Source organism: Mustelus asterias, chromosome 26, assembly GCF_964213995.1.
Source record: "Mustelus asterias chromosome 26, sMusAst1.hap1.1, whole genome shotgun sequence".
Lineage (NCBI taxonomy): Eukaryota > Metazoa > Chordata > Chondrichthyes > Carcharhiniformes > Triakidae > Mustelus > Mustelus asterias.
Window position 1 is genome coordinate 41,677,245 of NC_135826.1, and position 16,969 is coordinate 41,694,213.

Genomic DNA, 16,969 nt, shown 5'->3' on the forward strand with positions numbered 1-16,969 from the left:
ATTCCATTTGCCTTCTTGATCACCTGCTGCACCTGCAAACTGAGTTTTTGCGATTCATGCACAAGGACCCCCAGGTCCCTCTGCACAGTAGCATGTTGTAATTTTTCACCATTTAAATAATAGTCCATTTTACTATTATTCCTTCCAAAGTGGATAACCTCACACTTGTCAACGTTATACTCCATCTGCCAGATCCTCGCCCACTCACTTAGCCTATCCAAATCTCTCTGCAGACTTTCCGCATCCTCCACGCAATTCGCTTTCCCACTCATCTTTGTGTCATCCGCAAACTTTGTTACCCTACACTCGGTCCCCTCCTCCAGATCGTCTATGTATATGGTAAACAGTTGAGGCCCCAGCACCGATCCTTGCGGCACCGATCCTTGCGGCACCAGCACCAGACTAGTGGCTAGTCACCAACTGCCAACCAGAAAAGCACCCATTTATTCCAACTCTCTGCTTCCTGTTGATAGCCAATCCTCAATCCACGCTAACACTTTACCCCCAACTCCGTGTACCCTAATCTTCTGCAGCAACCTTTTGTGAGGCACCTTATCGGACGCCTTCTGGAAATCTAAAAACACCACATCCACCGGTTTCCCTCTGTCAACCGCACTCGTTACATCTTCATAAAAATCCAGTAAATTTGTCAAACACGACTTTCCCTTCATGAATCCATGCTCCGTCTGCTTGATCGAACCATTTTTTTCCAGGTGTCCTGCTATTTCTTCTTTAATGATGGATTCCAGCAATTTCCCAACTACGAACGTTAAGCTAACCGGCCTGTAGTTACCCGCCTTTTGTCTAGCTCCTTTTTTAAACAGTGGCATCACATTAGCTGTTTTCCAATCAGCCGGCACTTCCCCAAAGTCCAGCGAGTTTTGATAAATTACAACCAACGCATCTGCTATTACTTCTGCCATTTCTTTCAGTACCCTGGGATGCATTCCATCCGGGCCCGGGGACTTGTCTACCTTTAGTCCCATTAGCCTACCAAGGACTACCTCTTTAGTAATAGTAATCGTTTTAAGGACCTCACCCCCTACAGTCCCACAACCGTCAATTTTCGGTAAGCTATTTGTGTCCTCTACTGTGAAGACCGACACAAAAAACTTGTTTAAGGCCTCGGCCATTTCCTCGTTTCCCATTATTAAATCCCCCTTCTCGTCTTCGAAGGGTCCAACATTTACTTTAGCTACTCTTTTCCTTTTTATATATTTGTAAAAACTTTTACTATCACTTTTTATATTTTGTGCTAGTTTAGTTTCATAATCTATCTTTCCTTTCTTTATTGCTTTCTTAGTAGTTCTTTGTTGTTTTTTAAAGCTTTCCCAATCTCCTAATTCCCCACTAGTTTTGGCCACTTTATGCATCGGTTTTTAATTTAATACTCTCCTTTATTTCCTTAGTTATCCACGGCTTTTCTTACATTCCTTCTTTATCACAGGAATATATTTTTGCTGAGTACTGAGAAAAATCTCCTTAAAAATCCGCGACTGTTGCTCAGCTGTCCTACCAACTAGTCTGCGCTCCCAGTCTACATTAGCCAATTCTGCCCTCATCCGATTGTACTCGCCTCTGTTCAAGCAGAGGACACTGGTTTGGGACCCTACTTTCTCAGCCGCCATTTGTATTAGAAATTCAACCATATTGTGATCACTCATTCCAAGAGGATCCCTCACAAGAAGATCATTAATTTTACCTGTCTCATTACACAGGACCAGATCCAAGATAACTCGCTCCCTCGTAGGTTCTGTAACATACTGTTCGAGGAAACTATCCCGACAGCATTCTAAGAACTCTTCCTCAAGTCCACCGCGTCTGACTTGAGTCAACCAATCAATATGCAGGTTAAAATTCCCCCATGATTATTGCTGTTCCGTTTTTGCCCGTATCCATTATTTGCTTGTTTATAGCCCGACCCACCTCAAAGTTATTATTTGGGGGCCTATAGACCACGCCCACCAGTGACTTTCTCCCCTTACTATTCCTTATCTCCACCCACAACGATTCCACATTCTGCTCCTTAGAGCCTATATCGTCTCTCACTCCCGCCCTGAGGTTATCTTTAATTAACATATCGGTTGGACAATGGTGGGAGTGTGAGCTGGGTGGTTGGCAGTCTGTGCTGAACCCTCCATGAATATATCCAACTAAAGTTCAATATAGTGTTCAATTCTAGTCGCCACACGACCAGAAAGATGTAGAGGCTTTAGAGAGGGTATAGAAAAGATTTACCAGGATGTTGCCTGGTATGGAGGGCACTAGCTATGAGAGAGGTTGGAGAAACTTGGCTTGTTCTCACAGGAACGACAGAGGTTGAGGTAGAAGTCTACAAGATTATGAGAGGCATGGACAGAGTGGATAGTCAGAAGCTTTAACCCAGGGTGGAAGAGTCAATTACTCGGGGGCACAGGTTTAAGGTGCGAGGGGCAAGATTTAAAGGAGATGTACGAGGCAAGTTTTTTACACAGAGGGTGGGGGGTGCCTGGAACTTGCTGCCGGGGGAGGTAGTGGAAGCAGATACAAAAGTGAGTTTTAAGGGGCGTCTTGACAAATACATGAATAGGATGGGAACAGAGGGATATGGCCCCCGGAAGGGTAGGGGGTTTTAGTTCAGTCGGGCAGCATGGTCGGTGCAGGCTTGGAGGGCCGAAGGGCCTGTTCCTGTGCTGTAATTTTTTTTGTTCTTTTTTCAGAGATGGTAACTTCCAATAGTTTCCCCAGCTGAGCTAACCAATCAGAGCAGAAACTGAGAGTCCAATCTGGGATCGACTTTGACTGTAGGATCCCCTTCCCACCCACTGATACCCATTGAGTCTACGTGGAGCCAGCAATTGGCCCTTTCTGGCATTGCAACATGTCCATGGCAGGTCACGCCCCAACAGATAGCTGAGGCATTCACTGGATTCCTTCAATGCTTCAAGATGCTAGGTGAGAAATGCAGTCGGTTGGACCAGGTGAACTGCTGAGTCAGTTGCTTGAATAAAAACAGTCCGGGAAAGCGAGTTTAACAAATATAAGCTCAGAGTGAACACACTTTGAGGATTGGAATCAACAGCTTCCAGGCACCGATCCAACATCAACAAGGGTGTGCACTCCCATGTGAGTCAGGGAAAAGCAGGACTCCACTATTTCAATGTGTATTTTCTCAGGCATGTCAAATCACTCATTCTGGTCTCAAAATCGGACCTGTTCCGATGTTTCACTGTAAGAGGTACAGAGTGATCCACGGATAAAAACACTGGGATACAATGGCGAGGTGAGTGAAATGATCCCTCATTTGTACTTGGTGCAATTTGTGACATTTACTGCACACAAACAGATTAGAACATAGGAGATAGGAACTATATTATTTTGTATAAAGGAGGCCATTCAGCCCCTCAAGCCTGCTCTACCATTTAATGAGATCTTGGCTGGTCATAGAATCATAGAGTTCCCACAGAGCAGAAGGATGCAAATGGGCCTCTCAAGCCTGCACTGACAATAATTCCAACCAGGCCCTATCCCCGCAATCCCATACATCTCCCATGCCAATCTCCCTGACGCTAAGGGGCAATTTAGCATGGCCAATCAACCTCGCCCGCACATCTTTGGAGCACCCGGAGGAAACCCACACAGACACGAGGAGAACGTGCAGACTCCGCACAGACAGTGACCTAAGGCTGGAATTGAACCCGGGTCCCTGACGCTGTGAGGCAGCAGTGCTAACCACTGTTTTAGCTACATCTTCCTAGGTTATCCTCAAATCCCTCATTTCCCCTCTACCCAAAAGTCTGTCTATCACTGACTTAAACATAGTCAATAACTGAACATCCACAACCCTGTGCAATAGTGATTCTAAAGTCTCACAACACTTAGAGGTAAGAAATTTCTCCTTATCTCAGTCATATATGGCCGCCCCCTTATCTTGAGACAATGACCTGTTAATTCTAGCTTCTCCACCAGGGATACGTTGCCTCTCAATGTCTACTTTATCAAACCACTGAAGAATTTCCTTCATTTCAATCGGAGCCCCCTGTCCTTCTTCTAAACTCCAGGTAATGTCGGCCTGGGTTACTCCAACATCCAGCCCAGTGAACCATTATTGCACTCCCTCTGGGGCAAGTGTATTCTTCCTTAGAACGAGGCCAAACTCTGTACACAGTGTTCCAGGGCTGAGCGACCTTCCTAAAACTAATTAGCAGTATTCACGCTTAATCCCATTTGCTTTCCTGATTATTTGCTGTTCTTGCAAATTAACTTTGCGTGACTTGTGTACAAAGACACCCAACTCCCTGCAAATGCAAATATGACTCTTGATGGGAGTCATATTCAATTCAAAATATTGATCCGATTTCTCTCACCAGAGATGCACATTCTTCTTGTCCAGTTCTCTGCCCTAAGGCAGATCCATGGCTCCAGAATTTATTCCAGCCAGAACGAAGACTTGAACCCTGTGCCACCGATCTGGTCCATCCCAAACTTCCAACCAACTGGAACCCCAAACCCCCCCCACCCACCCACACGGCAGCTGACTAGGAATCGCTCCCACTCTTAGCACCTGCCATTGGTGCGTGTTAGAAGGGTTTACCAGTTAATACCTGTTTGATTTACCAGTTCATACCACTTGTTTGACTTTGTTATGAAGGCATTTTCCTTGGCCATCAGGTCCCGGGCTGGGACTTGAACGCATAGCTTCTGGCTCAGAGGCAGGGACACTGCACACTGCACCACAAGACCTCCACACACAGATACAAATACATAAATATACACAAAGCTATTTGCACACGCACATCGAGTTGACATACGTACCATTGGCAATTCTTGAAGCCGTTTAAACTCGGGTTTCCCTTGGTTTGAATATTTCACTGCGGTGATTAGCACGCCAAAAATTAAAATCAGCACCAGGATCACAATGAGAGTAATTAGTCCAGCGCCTAGAGTTTGGTGTTTGGGGACAACAGCTAGAATAAAGGCAGAATAATGTTAAACAGGCAAAATAGTGTACGTGCAGACACACGCTTGCAGACACACGCGTGCAGACACATGCTTGCAGACACACGCTTGCAGACACACACGTACAACACATGCGTGCAAACACACGCTTGCAGACACACACGTGCAGACACACGCATGCAGACACACACATGCAGACACACGCTTGCAGACACACGCTTGCAGACACATGCTTGCAGACACACGCTTGCAGACACACGCGTGTGCAGACACACGCTTGCAGACACACGCGTACAGACACACGCATGCAGACACACACATGCAGACACACGCTTGCAGACACACGCTTGCAGACACACGCGTGCAGACACACACGTGCAGACACACGCTTGCAGACACACGCTTGCAGACACAAACGTACAACACACGCGTGCAGACACACGCTTGCAGACACACGCGTGCAGACACGCGTGCAGACACACGCGTGCAGACACACGCGTGCAGACACACGCTTGCAGACACACACGTACAGACACACGCGTGCAAACACACACTTGCAGACACACGCGTGCAGACACACGCGTGCAGACACACGCTTGCAGACACACGCTTGCAGACACACACGTGCAGACACACACGTGCAGACACACGCGTGCAGACACACGCGTGCAGACACACGCGTGCAGACACACGCGTGCAGACACACGCGTGCAGACACACGCGTACAGACACACGCTTGCAGACACACACGTGCAGACACACGCGTGCAGACACACGCTTGCAGACACACGCGTACAGACACACGCTTGCAGACACACGCGTACAGACACATGCAGTCCATGTGAAGGGGAATTGGGACTGTCGATGTCAAATTAAAAGTGTATTTATTGGTCACAAGTAGGCTTACATTAACACCGTAATGAAGTTACTGTGAAAATCCCTGAGTCGCCACACTCAGGCCCCTGTTCGGGTACACTGAGGGAGAATTTAGCATGGCCCAATGCACCTAACCAGCACGTCTTTCGGACTATGGGAGGAAACCGGAGCAACCGGAGGAAACCCACGCAGACACGGGGAGAACGTGCAAACTCCACACAGACAGTGACCCAAGCCTGGAATCGAGCCGGGGTCCCTGGTGCTGTGAGGCAGCAGTGCTAACCACTGTGCCACCGTGCCGCCCTCATTATGTTTAATTTGAAAAAATGCAATGTTGTAATGAAATAGCAGAGGCATCGAGACCTTTCAGGGAAAAGCAGTAAAGCAAGTGGAGGAAGAGAGAGATCAGGGCAAAAGTTCGTGAGCAATTCCATAATAGCGAGAGTAAGGTTTGGGGTTACATTTACAGGATGATTGGTCACAAGGTTGGACACAATATTTTGTCCTGTACAAAACCTTGTTCAGGATATATCAGAATATTGCATACGGAGTTGGTGTCCTCATAGACTGAGGCTTTGTAAAGGGTGCAGAGGAATGCCATGAGACTAACCCCCAATATAAAGCATCTCAGCGACTGAGAGCAACAGAATGAGTTGGGACTTTACACTTCAGAGAAGAGTAAGTCTGGGGGAGGTCTGATTGAGGTGGATGAAGGGAATAGATCGTGTTCCAGCTGACAATCTCTCCCAGTGAAGTCGGTTAAAGAGGACCTTGGTCACAATCTAAAGGCGTCAGCTGGTGGTTCAGTTTCCAGAGACGATGGAGTTGTGGGACTGACTACAATGGACACTGATTCCCCAAGTCCTTCCAGGGGCGAGATGGGCCCGCCTCTGGCTGGGGAGGTGTCCCGGATCCAGGACTAAGGATGTGTGTGTCGGGCAGACAGTGGGAGTGTGACAAAGTAAATAAATGAGTGCTTTTAAATAAGGAAAGGGATTGTGACATCTTGACATACCCACGGACGTTAACTGTGTTATCGTTTTATTGGTGACCAGCGCAGGAACTGAAAGGAAGAACAGTGTACAGGTCAGTGTAATCCAGAGATTGCAATCCTGCGCTCTCACTAACAATAACCCAATCAGACATATTGGTAAATTAAATATTCCCTGATTATATTTACAACATTTTGCACAACACCCTGACCTGGAAAAACAACTACCTTGACTTAGATAGCACCTTCAGCATTGTAAAATGTTCCACAGGAATGATTATTTGATACTGAAGCAACAAGATATTAGGACGGATAACCAAATAAATTAAATAGGTAGGTTCGAAGGAGTGCTTAAGGGCAGCATAGTGGCGCAGTGATTAGCACTGCTGCCTCACAGCGTCAGGGACCCGGGTTCAATGCCAGCCTCGGGTGACTATCTGTGCGGAGTTTGCACATTCTCCCCGTATCTGTGTGGGTTTCCTCCGGGTGCTCCGGTTTCCTCCCACAGTTGAAGGATGTGTGGGTTAGGAAGATTGGCCATGCTAAATTTCCCCTTAGTGTCAGGGGGATTAGCAGGGCAAATACGTAAGGTTACGGTGATAGAACCTGGGCGGATTGTTGTTGGTGCAGGCTCGATGGGCCAAATGGCCTCCTTCTGCACTGTAGGGATTCTATGAGTGTCTTAAAAGGCAGATAGACAGGTAGAGAGGTTTAGGTAAGGACATCAGAGTTTAGGGCCCAGGCGACCAGCTAAAGGGTCAGCACCACTGGTGGGGCAATTAAAATTGGGGATGATGGAGACTCAAGGCCTGAATCAGAGGAGCTCAGAGATCCCGGAGGGTTGTCGGGGCTGAAGGGGGTGACAGGGATTGGGAGGGGCGAGGCGACAGAGGGGTTAGAAAACAAAAAGAATGTTAAAGTTGGGTTGTTGCCAGGCCAGGGGTTGACATAGATCAGCAAACACAGTGGGTAAGGAGTGGAACAGAACTTCCAAGAAAGTCAAAGGCATCAATGGATGGCATGTGGTCATTGGGAGACCAAGTGACCTGTGTCCCCAGCGCCCCCTCATCATCTTCACAGCTGGCATTCCTTACTGATGGCAGTGAAGCCAGTTCAGAACACGTTGTACTCTTGGGAACCTGGCCCATGAGCAGGATCTGATTAAAATTCACACACCCTTCATTTTCTTAAAGGGGCACTGCCTACATCTGAGATGGGGGGTGATTCATGCCATTTGACATGGTGTTGATACTTCCACGGACAGGCACTGCGTTCCCCTAAGCAGGAGGTCTGATGAACAATCTTAGCATGCAGAACACGCTACCACGGGGGTGTGGTCAAGGAGAATAGTATAGACAAACACTCGAGGGAGACAGGAACAGAAGAGCCTGCTGATAGGACGAGATGAACGAAGACAGGAAGAGGCTCAGCTGGAGCATAAGCCCAAGCATGGGGAGGCGATGGCCTAGTGGTCTTATCACTAGACTATTAATGCAGAAACTCAGCGAATGTTCCGGGGACCCGGGTTCGAATCCCGCCACGGTAGATGGTGGAATTTGAATTCAATAAAAATATCTGGAATTAAGAATCTACTGATGACCATGAAACCATTGTCGATTGTCGGAAAAACCCATCCGGTTCACTAATGTCCTTTAGGGAAGGAAATCCGCTGTCCTTACCCGGTCTGGCCTACATGTGACTCCAGGGTCACAGCAATGTGGTTGACTCGCAATTGCCTTGGGCAACTAGGGATGGGCAATAAATGCTGGCCAGCCAGCGACGCCCATGTCCCACGAATTAATTTTTTAAAAAGTTAGGCCAAATGGCCTATTTCTATAAATTTATATTCATCTATTTCTTCACTTTCAGAAATGTTTCCAGTATTTCTGGTCTATTGATATATTCAAAGTTGAACAGGGGAGCTCTCTCTGGGGTCTTAGTCAATATTTATCTCTGCACTAACATCAATTATCAGACAAATATCTGGTCATTATCACTTGCTGCCTATGGGATCTTGCTGTGCAACAATTGGCTGCCACATTTCCTATGTTACAAAGGTGACTGCAATTCAAAACGTATTTCATTGGGATGTCCTGAGGTGCTCCTTTCTTTTGAGATGTTAAAAGCCAGGTTAAATCTTCAGCAAGAAATGTTTTAGTTTGTAAGTAAGCTTCACGATGGCTTCAGTCATCTGGATAATCATTCTGTTGCTGTTCATCTCAGCATAAGTGCCAGAAACCACCCACTTATACCTTTGGGACGCCATTCGTTCCACACTCTTCCAGAGTTGGAACTCTGGCAGGCTGGGGAAGTGTGGCACATGTTCATACGAGTGTGTATGACATTGATCCAATAAGGGGCAGAGCCCTTTGTATCCCTTGTGCAACAAAGAGCGAGAGGCAGAACTCCAAAACCCTCGAGAGGAAGATGTCTGCACAGGACATCACTCAAGGTATGGAAAGATGATCAGGATTATGGTTACTAAAAACAGAAAATTTTGGGATAAACTCAGCTGGTCTGGCAGCAACCGCGGAGGAAAAACAGAGTTAAATTTTTCAGTCTTTATGACTCTTCAGAAGTTATGGAAAAAAGAATTTTCATTGAGTCCCCCACCCACCCAGAGTACATTCTCTGTCCTTGTCACTCTTAGGGAGCGATTTTCCGGCCGCACTCGCCCCAATACCAGAAAATCCCACCCAAGGTCAACAGACCTTTCCATGGTCCGAAGGTGTGTGGGTTAGGTTGATTGGCCATGCTAAATTGATCCTTAGTGTCAGGGGGATTAGCAGGGTAAATACGTGGGGTTGCGAGAATAGGGCCTGGGTGGGATTGTGGTTGGTGCAGACTTGATGGGCTGGATGGTCTCTCTCTGCACTGTAGGGATTCTATAATTCTTTGGTCCGCCCTTTGCCCGCTCCAATTCTCGTGGCCGGATCGGGAAAATTCCCCTCTTAGCGTTTCCTCCAAGTGTCCTTCAACATGAAACAGCACTGATTCATCAGCTGGGGGTGTGGGGGGAGGGGGTGGGGGGAGGGGGAGGGGGGGTGGCGGGGGGGGGACATGGGTGATAACCAGCAAGAGATTGGTTTCCTTGCCCATGTTTGACCTGATGCTTTGACACTTCATGGGGTCCAGAGTCGATGTTGAGGACTCCAAGGGGAAATCCCTCCAGGCCGTGTACCACTGTGCCACCACTGCTGGTGGGTCTATTCTGTCAGTGGGACAGGACTTACCCAGGGGTGGTGATGGTGGTGTCTGGGGCATTGGTTGTAAGGTGAATATGACTTTGTCAGGCTATTGCTTCATTAGTCTGTGAGACAGATCTCCCAACGTTGGCACAAGCCCCCAGTCAGCGGGACTTTGCAGGGCCAACAGGGCTAGTTGAGCCAATTATTGTTTTGGTGCCTAGGTTGATGCCAGGTGGTCCAGCCATTTGATTCAGTTTTGCCTTTAGAGCAGTTTGATTCAGCTGAGCGTTATACATAGGCCAGTTACAAAGCTGTGTAATGATACAGATTAACAGAATTTGTTTAGTTATTCTCAGGATGTGGGTGTTAACATTTATTTACCCACCTCTAGTTGCTCTTAGAGAAAGTCCTGATGCCACGTTTTACTACATTACGACAATGACTATACTTCAAAAGTAGAAGGGCGCTATATAAATACTTTCTATCTCACTCCCCGCCCACTGTAAGTGCAAGCTGAGATGAGAACCCCCTTTTTACATAGAACAGTACAGCACAGAACAGGCCCTTCAGCCCACGATGTTGTGCCGAGCTTTATCTGAAACCAAGATCAAGCTATCCCACTCTCTATCATCCTGGTGTGCTCCATGTGCCTATCCAATAACCGCTTAAATGTTCCTAAAGTGTCTGACTCCACTATCACTGCAGGCAGTCCATTCCAACACCCCAACCACTCTCTGCGTAAAGAACCTACCTCTGATATCCTTCCTATATCTCCCACCATGAACCCTATAGTTATGCCCCCTTGTAATAGCTCCATCCACCCGAGGAAATAGTCTTTGAACGTTCACTCTATCTATCCCCTTCATCATTTTATAAACCTCTATTAAGTCTCCCCTCAGCCTCCTCCGCTCCAGAGAGAACAGCCCTAGCTCCCTCAACCTCTCCTCATAAGACCTACCCTCCAATTTTTCGAGTCAATGGTTGCAAAGTTTAGTGTTGAGAAAGTTCAATTGCTGACCTGTGGCACTCAATGTTGGTGTGACTGTGGAGTTTTCTGTGGTGGGGGCTTGGGTCGGCAGTGTGCCAGTAGGACTGGAGGTAGAAGCGACAATGCTGGTCTGGTTGGCGGTGGTTGCCTGGGTGCCACTGGCACCCGAGGGGGCCGTGGTGGTGTTTTCTGATCCACTGAGAGGCACAGTTGACATTACATTGGACGTTACTGTTGCGATGTCAGTTGTTAGGTTGGGCACTTCTGTTGCGTTGGAATTTGTTACGTTGGCTGCTCCTGTCATGTTGCTTCTTGGTATTTCGCTGGACGTTTGTGTCATGCTGTTAGTCGTGGGGCCTGTGGTCAGGTTGTTGTTTTCCGCAGTCGTTGACTGAAATGGAGTGGTAGCAGAGTCTGAGGAAATAAAATCAAATTAAGAGCTAACAAATGCCCAATCCGTCAAAGGGGTTGTTTTTGGCAAACAACGCATTCTCCTTTTCATGGGTAACACAAGTGGAGCAACAATTATTTGCATTTATACAGTGCCTTTATCATCGTAAAAGATCCCGCGGTGCTTCACAAGAGTGTTTTCAAACAAAACACCAAACCACTGGCAATATTAGGACAGATGATTAAAGCTTGGTCAAAGACGTTGCCCGAGATTCTACGGCCTCCCAGCCGCATGCTTCCCGCTGGCGGGAGGCGGCGTGTTGTTTGCTTGCTAATTCCCATTGATGTCACCCCCCCACACCAGTGCACTGCCGGCGGGAATGGATAATCCCGCTGCCGTGAATGGCCGGAGAATTCTGGCCGTTGATTCAAAGGAGCTTCTTAAAGGAGGGTCACAGGTGAAGAGGTTTGGGAAATATACCAGCCAATATGCACACAGCAAGATCCCATCAACAAAATTTGAGAATGATTGTTTTAAGGTGCTGGCTAAGGCATACTCCAGTTTCCTCCCGGGTTAGGTTGATTGGCCATGCTAAATTGACCCTATTGTCAGGGGGACTAGGAGGGTAAATAAGTGGGGTTACGGGAATAGGGCTTGGGTGGGATTGTGGTCAGTGCAGACTCGATGGGCCGGATGGCCTCCTTCTGTACTGTAGAGATTCTATAAGGTAGACATTGGGGAGCGGACAGAACTCCCCTAGTCTTCTTCGAGTTTTCTGCAATCGTTTTACATTTACTGGAGAGGGCAAATGTGACCTGGGTTTAATACCTCATCTTGAAAGTTAAAGGTCAACATTTCATTATCGCTATTCTGACAGTTTGCACATTCTCCCCATGTCTGCGTGGGTTTCCTCGGGTGCTCCGGTTTCCTCCCACAGTCCAAAGATGTGCGGGGTTAGGTGGATTGGCCATGCTAAATTGACGCTAGTGTCAGGAGGATCAGCAGGGTAAAAAAATGGGGTTACGGAATAAGGCCTGGATTGGATTGTGGTCGGTGCAGATGGGCCGAATAGCCTCCTTCTGCACTATAGGACTCTATAAGGTCATCAACCTGAAGCATTAACCCTGTGTTCCCTCTCTGCCAGGCTAGCTGAGAGTTTCCAAAACCCTCTGTTTTTTATTCCATCAATGTTTGCGTAGTGATTAAAATTCAAGACAAATTGTTTGGCTAACCTGATCAATATCACCTTGTTGTTTATGAGATGCGCTCATGAACAAAATTGGTTCCCGTGTTTCCCGTTGCAAGCGACTCCCTTCAAAAAAAATCTTCACTGACCGTGAAGCACTTTGGGGAATCGTGCAGCCATGAAAAGTGCTATCTAAATGCAAATTTTTTGTTTAGTAGTTTGGCCTCTGGACTGTTGCCAAATTCGTACAAACTGGAAAAACATGATTGTGATTTAGACTTGATTTGGATTTTTTTTGCCTTATCAAATGCAATTTCTTTAACAATTACGGAACTGTGTTCCTAGGCTGCCCACTGCATCACTGAAGGCACAGCCTCAGGAAGGATGCAATGTAGATTCACTAGATTGGTTCCTGCGCGAACAGGAATTGTCCGAGGAGGAGGAATCGAGGTGAACCAGCCGATATTTTTGAAGGGGTTTGACAGGTGTGATGCTGGGAAGCTGTTTCCCCGTGGCTGGAGAATCTCGCATGAGGGGATATCGTCTCAGGATAAGGGGTCAGCCACGTGGGATTGAGATGAGAATTCTTCTGTCAGAGCATTGTGAATCTTTGGAATTCTCTATGTCAGAGGACTGTCGACGCTCCATCACTGAATATATTCCAGATTGACAGACTTCTGGGCCTTAAGGAAATCAAGGAATATGGGGATAAAGTGGAAAAGTTGAGTTGATGGTGATCTCTTATTGAATAGCAGCGCAGGCTTGAAGGGCCCAATGGCCTACCCTTGCCTTTTTTTTATTCATTCGTGGGACATGAGCTTCGCTGGCTGGGCAAGCATTTATTGGCCATCCCTAATTGCCCTTGGAGGGCAGTTGAGAGTCAACCACATTGCGGTGGGTCTGGAGTCACATGTAGGCCCAATTGGGTAAGGGTGGCAGATTTCCTTCCCTAAAGGACATTAGTGATCCAGATGGGTTTTTACAACAATTGGTAATGGTTTCATGGTCATCAGTAGATTCTTAATTCCAGACATTTTTTATTGAATTCAAATTCCACCATCTGTCGTGGCGGGATTCGAACCCGGGTCCCCAGAACATTAGCTGAGTTTCTGGATTAATAGTCTGACGATAATACCACTAGGCTATTGCCTCCTCCACATATATCTTGATGAGGGCCCCTGTAAAGAGCCTGGGAGGTTTCCCTATGTTAAACGGTGCTATTTTCATAGAACGTTGTGGGCCTATCTCTGTGCCTTCTGTCATATGTCATGTATTAAAATTAATTATTAATTCCTGGCAATGCCAGGAAAATCCAGGAAGCGTTAATACCAGCACCAGGTATTTAGATCAATAATTACATTTACTTTTAAACACTCACATCAAATACAAACACACCTTGATGATGTAAGATTGTGCAACAATGCAAAAAATAATATCCCTTTTCAAATGTCCAGTTCCAAGATTTATAAACAGAATCAAGAGCTACCTCAGCTTTGAAACAATAATAATAATCTTATTTAGCAGCAAAGGTTGAGGAATAAATGTTGTCCAGGGCACTGGGGAGAACCAGCCTGGCCCTAACTTTGGAACATTAGTGGTGAAATGTACATGCCCTCCTGGGAGACTGTAACTCACTTCCAAGTATCTGTTATTCTATATATAAACCACCCCAAACCCCTCGATTAGATTCCAGTCTGTAACTCACTCCCGGGTGTCTGTTATTCTATATATAAACCCCTGAACCCCTTGATTAGATTCCAGTCTGTAACTCACTCCCGGGTCTCTGTTATTCTATATATAAACCACCCCGAACCCTCGATTAGATTCCGTCTGTAACTCACTCCCGGGTATCTGTTATTCTATATATAAACCACCCTGAACCCCTGGATTAGATTCCAGTCTGTAACTCACTCCCGATGTTTGTTATTCTATATATAAACCACCCCGAACCCCTCGATTAGATTCCAGTCTGTAACTCGCTCCCGGGTGTCTGTTATTCTATATATAAACCACCCCGAACCCCTCGATTAGATTCCAGTCTGTAACTCACTCCCGGGTATCTGTTATTCTATATATAAACCCCTGAACCCCTCAATTAGATTCCAGTCTGTAACTCACTCCCGGGTCTCTGTTATTCTATATATAAACCACCCCGAACCCCTCGATTAGATTCCAGTCTGTAACTCACTCCTGGGTATCTGTTATTCTATATATAACCACCCCAAACCCCTCGATTAGATTCCAGTCTGTAACTCACTCCTGGGTATCTGTTATTCTATATATAAACCACCCTGAACCCCTCAATTAGATTCCAGTCTGTAACTCACTCCCGGGTATCTGTTACTCTATATATAAACCCCTGAACCCCTCGATTAGATTCCAGTCTGTAACTCACTCCCGGGTCTCTGTTATTCTATATATAAACCACCCCGAACCCCTCGATTAGATTCCAGTCTGTAACTCACTCCTGGGTATCTGTTATTCTATATATAACCACCCCAAACCCCTCGATTAGATTCCAGTCTGTAACTCACTCCTGGGTATCTGTTATTCTATATATAAACCACCCTGAACCCCTCAATTAGATTCCAGTCTGTAACTCACTCCCGGGTATCTGTTACTCTATATATAAACCCCTGAACCCCTCGATTAGATTCCAGTCTGTAACTCACTCCCAGGTCTCTGTTATTCTATATATAAACCACCCCGAACCCCTCGATTAGATTCCAGTCTGTAACTCACTTCTGGGTATCTGTTATTCTATATATAACCACCCCAAACCCCTCGATTAGATTCCAGTCTGTAACTCACTCCTGGGTATCTGTTATTCTATATATAAACCACCCTGGACCCCTCAATTAGATTCCAGTCTGTAACTCACTCCCGGGTATCTGTTACTCTATATATAAACCCCTGAACCCCTCGATTAGATTCCAGTCTGTAACTCACTCCCGGGTCTCTGTTATTCTTTATATAAACCACCCCGAACCCCTCGATTAGATTCCAGTCTGCAACTCACTCCTGGGTATCTGTCATTCTATATATAAACCACCCCGAACCCCTCGATTAGATTCCAGTCTGTAACTCACTCCCGGGTATCTGTTATTCTATATATAAACCACCCTGAACCCCTCGATTAGATTCCGTCTGTAACTCACTCCCGGGTATCTGTTATTCTATATATAAACCACCCCAAATCCCTCGATTAGATTCCGATCTGTAACTCACTCCCAGGATATCCTGTAGCCTGTTTCTATGCAGCTTTGGATCTGATTCAGTTGAAGTTTCATTATAATTGCAAACCCAGAATTAAAAGCTGAACTGGGATTTCTACACCAACGCTAGGGTTGAGGGAGAATTTAAATCCAACCACTTCACTAAAATCATTGCTTCCTGTTCGGGAAAAGTTCCAAAGGCAGTGTGAAATTGAAGGAAAACATTTGTAAAGAATGATATAACACATCACTGGGAAATTTTCTCAGTGAGAAAGAATCTGGAAAGTTTTCTTCCTGATCCTGTTCACAGTTTTAAGTTGTAAAAGTGTTGGCTAAAAAATCTCTTCCTCATCTTTTGGACACGTCAACATTCAGAACTTCTTAAAACTTTCTTTAAAGTTTTATTGGAATGTTCACAACACAATAAAAACACATTAACAACACTGATTGACTCACTCTGGGAATAGGCGATGCCCACGCAGAGACAAAGGTAAACGATCCCCACTATTTTCCGTGCCATCATCTTGCTGCCAACCCCTACTGCCCGGCATTTACAGGTGTTCAACTAATATTCTCAGAAGCACCTGCGCTTCTCGCCCTTAAAGCGAGGATGTTCCTCTGCTCCAGGTGTTCTCCAGAATTGCGACACCGCGCCCCCTGCTGTTTAGAATCTGCCATTGCTCTACAGGTGGAATTCAGCAAAAAAATCCGCAAACAGTACACATTTCGAGGAAACCCCACAGCGAGCACCCACCCACCATCTCTGCTCCCCAAACCTTGCCCTCAGTGCTTACCCCCCCCCCCCCCGCCCCCCAGTCTCTCTCCCTCCCCTAGCTCCAGGCCCTCACCCTCAGTTCCAGTCTTTCAATCCTTTTCCCAGTCACCATCACCTCAGTCTCTCCCCCTCAGTCTCTCCCCTCAGTCTCACCCCTCAGTCTCACCCCTCAGTCTCTCCCCCCTCAGCCTCTCTCCCCTCAGTCTCTCCCCCTCAGCCTCTCTCCCCTCAGCCTCTCTCCCCTCAGTCTCTCCCCCTCAGCCTCTCCCCCCTCAGTCTCTCTCCCCTCAGTCTCTCTCCCCTCAGTCTCTCTCCCCTCAGTCTCTCCCCTCAGTCCCTCTCCCCCTCAGTCTCTCTCCCCTCAGTCCCTCCCCCCTCAGTCTGTCTCCCTTCAGTCCCTCCCCTCTCAGTCCCTCTCCCC

The 16,969-nt window shown here is 46.8% G+C and overlaps 1 protein-coding gene across 1 annotated transcript in view; it reads right to left on the reverse strand.

Annotated features, from left to right (window-relative positions):
* Positions 1–16,324, reverse strand: part of LOC144479634 (uncharacterized) — a 29,786-nt gene extending 13,462 nt beyond the window's left edge. The window contains exons 1-4 of the mRNA XM_078198598.1: positions 16,230–16,324; positions 11,012–11,395; positions 6,830–6,877; positions 4,795–4,946 (exon numbers count right to left, since the gene is read on the reverse strand). Coding sequence (XP_078054724.1) covers positions 4,795–4,946; positions 6,830–6,877; positions 11,012–11,395; positions 16,230–16,296 — 651 coding nt within the window. The 5' untranslated portion in view covers positions 16,297–16,324. The remainder of the gene's footprint in view (positions 1–4,794; positions 4,947–6,829; positions 6,878–11,011; positions 11,396–16,229) is intronic.
* Positions 16,325–16,969: the final 645 nt, after the last annotated feature.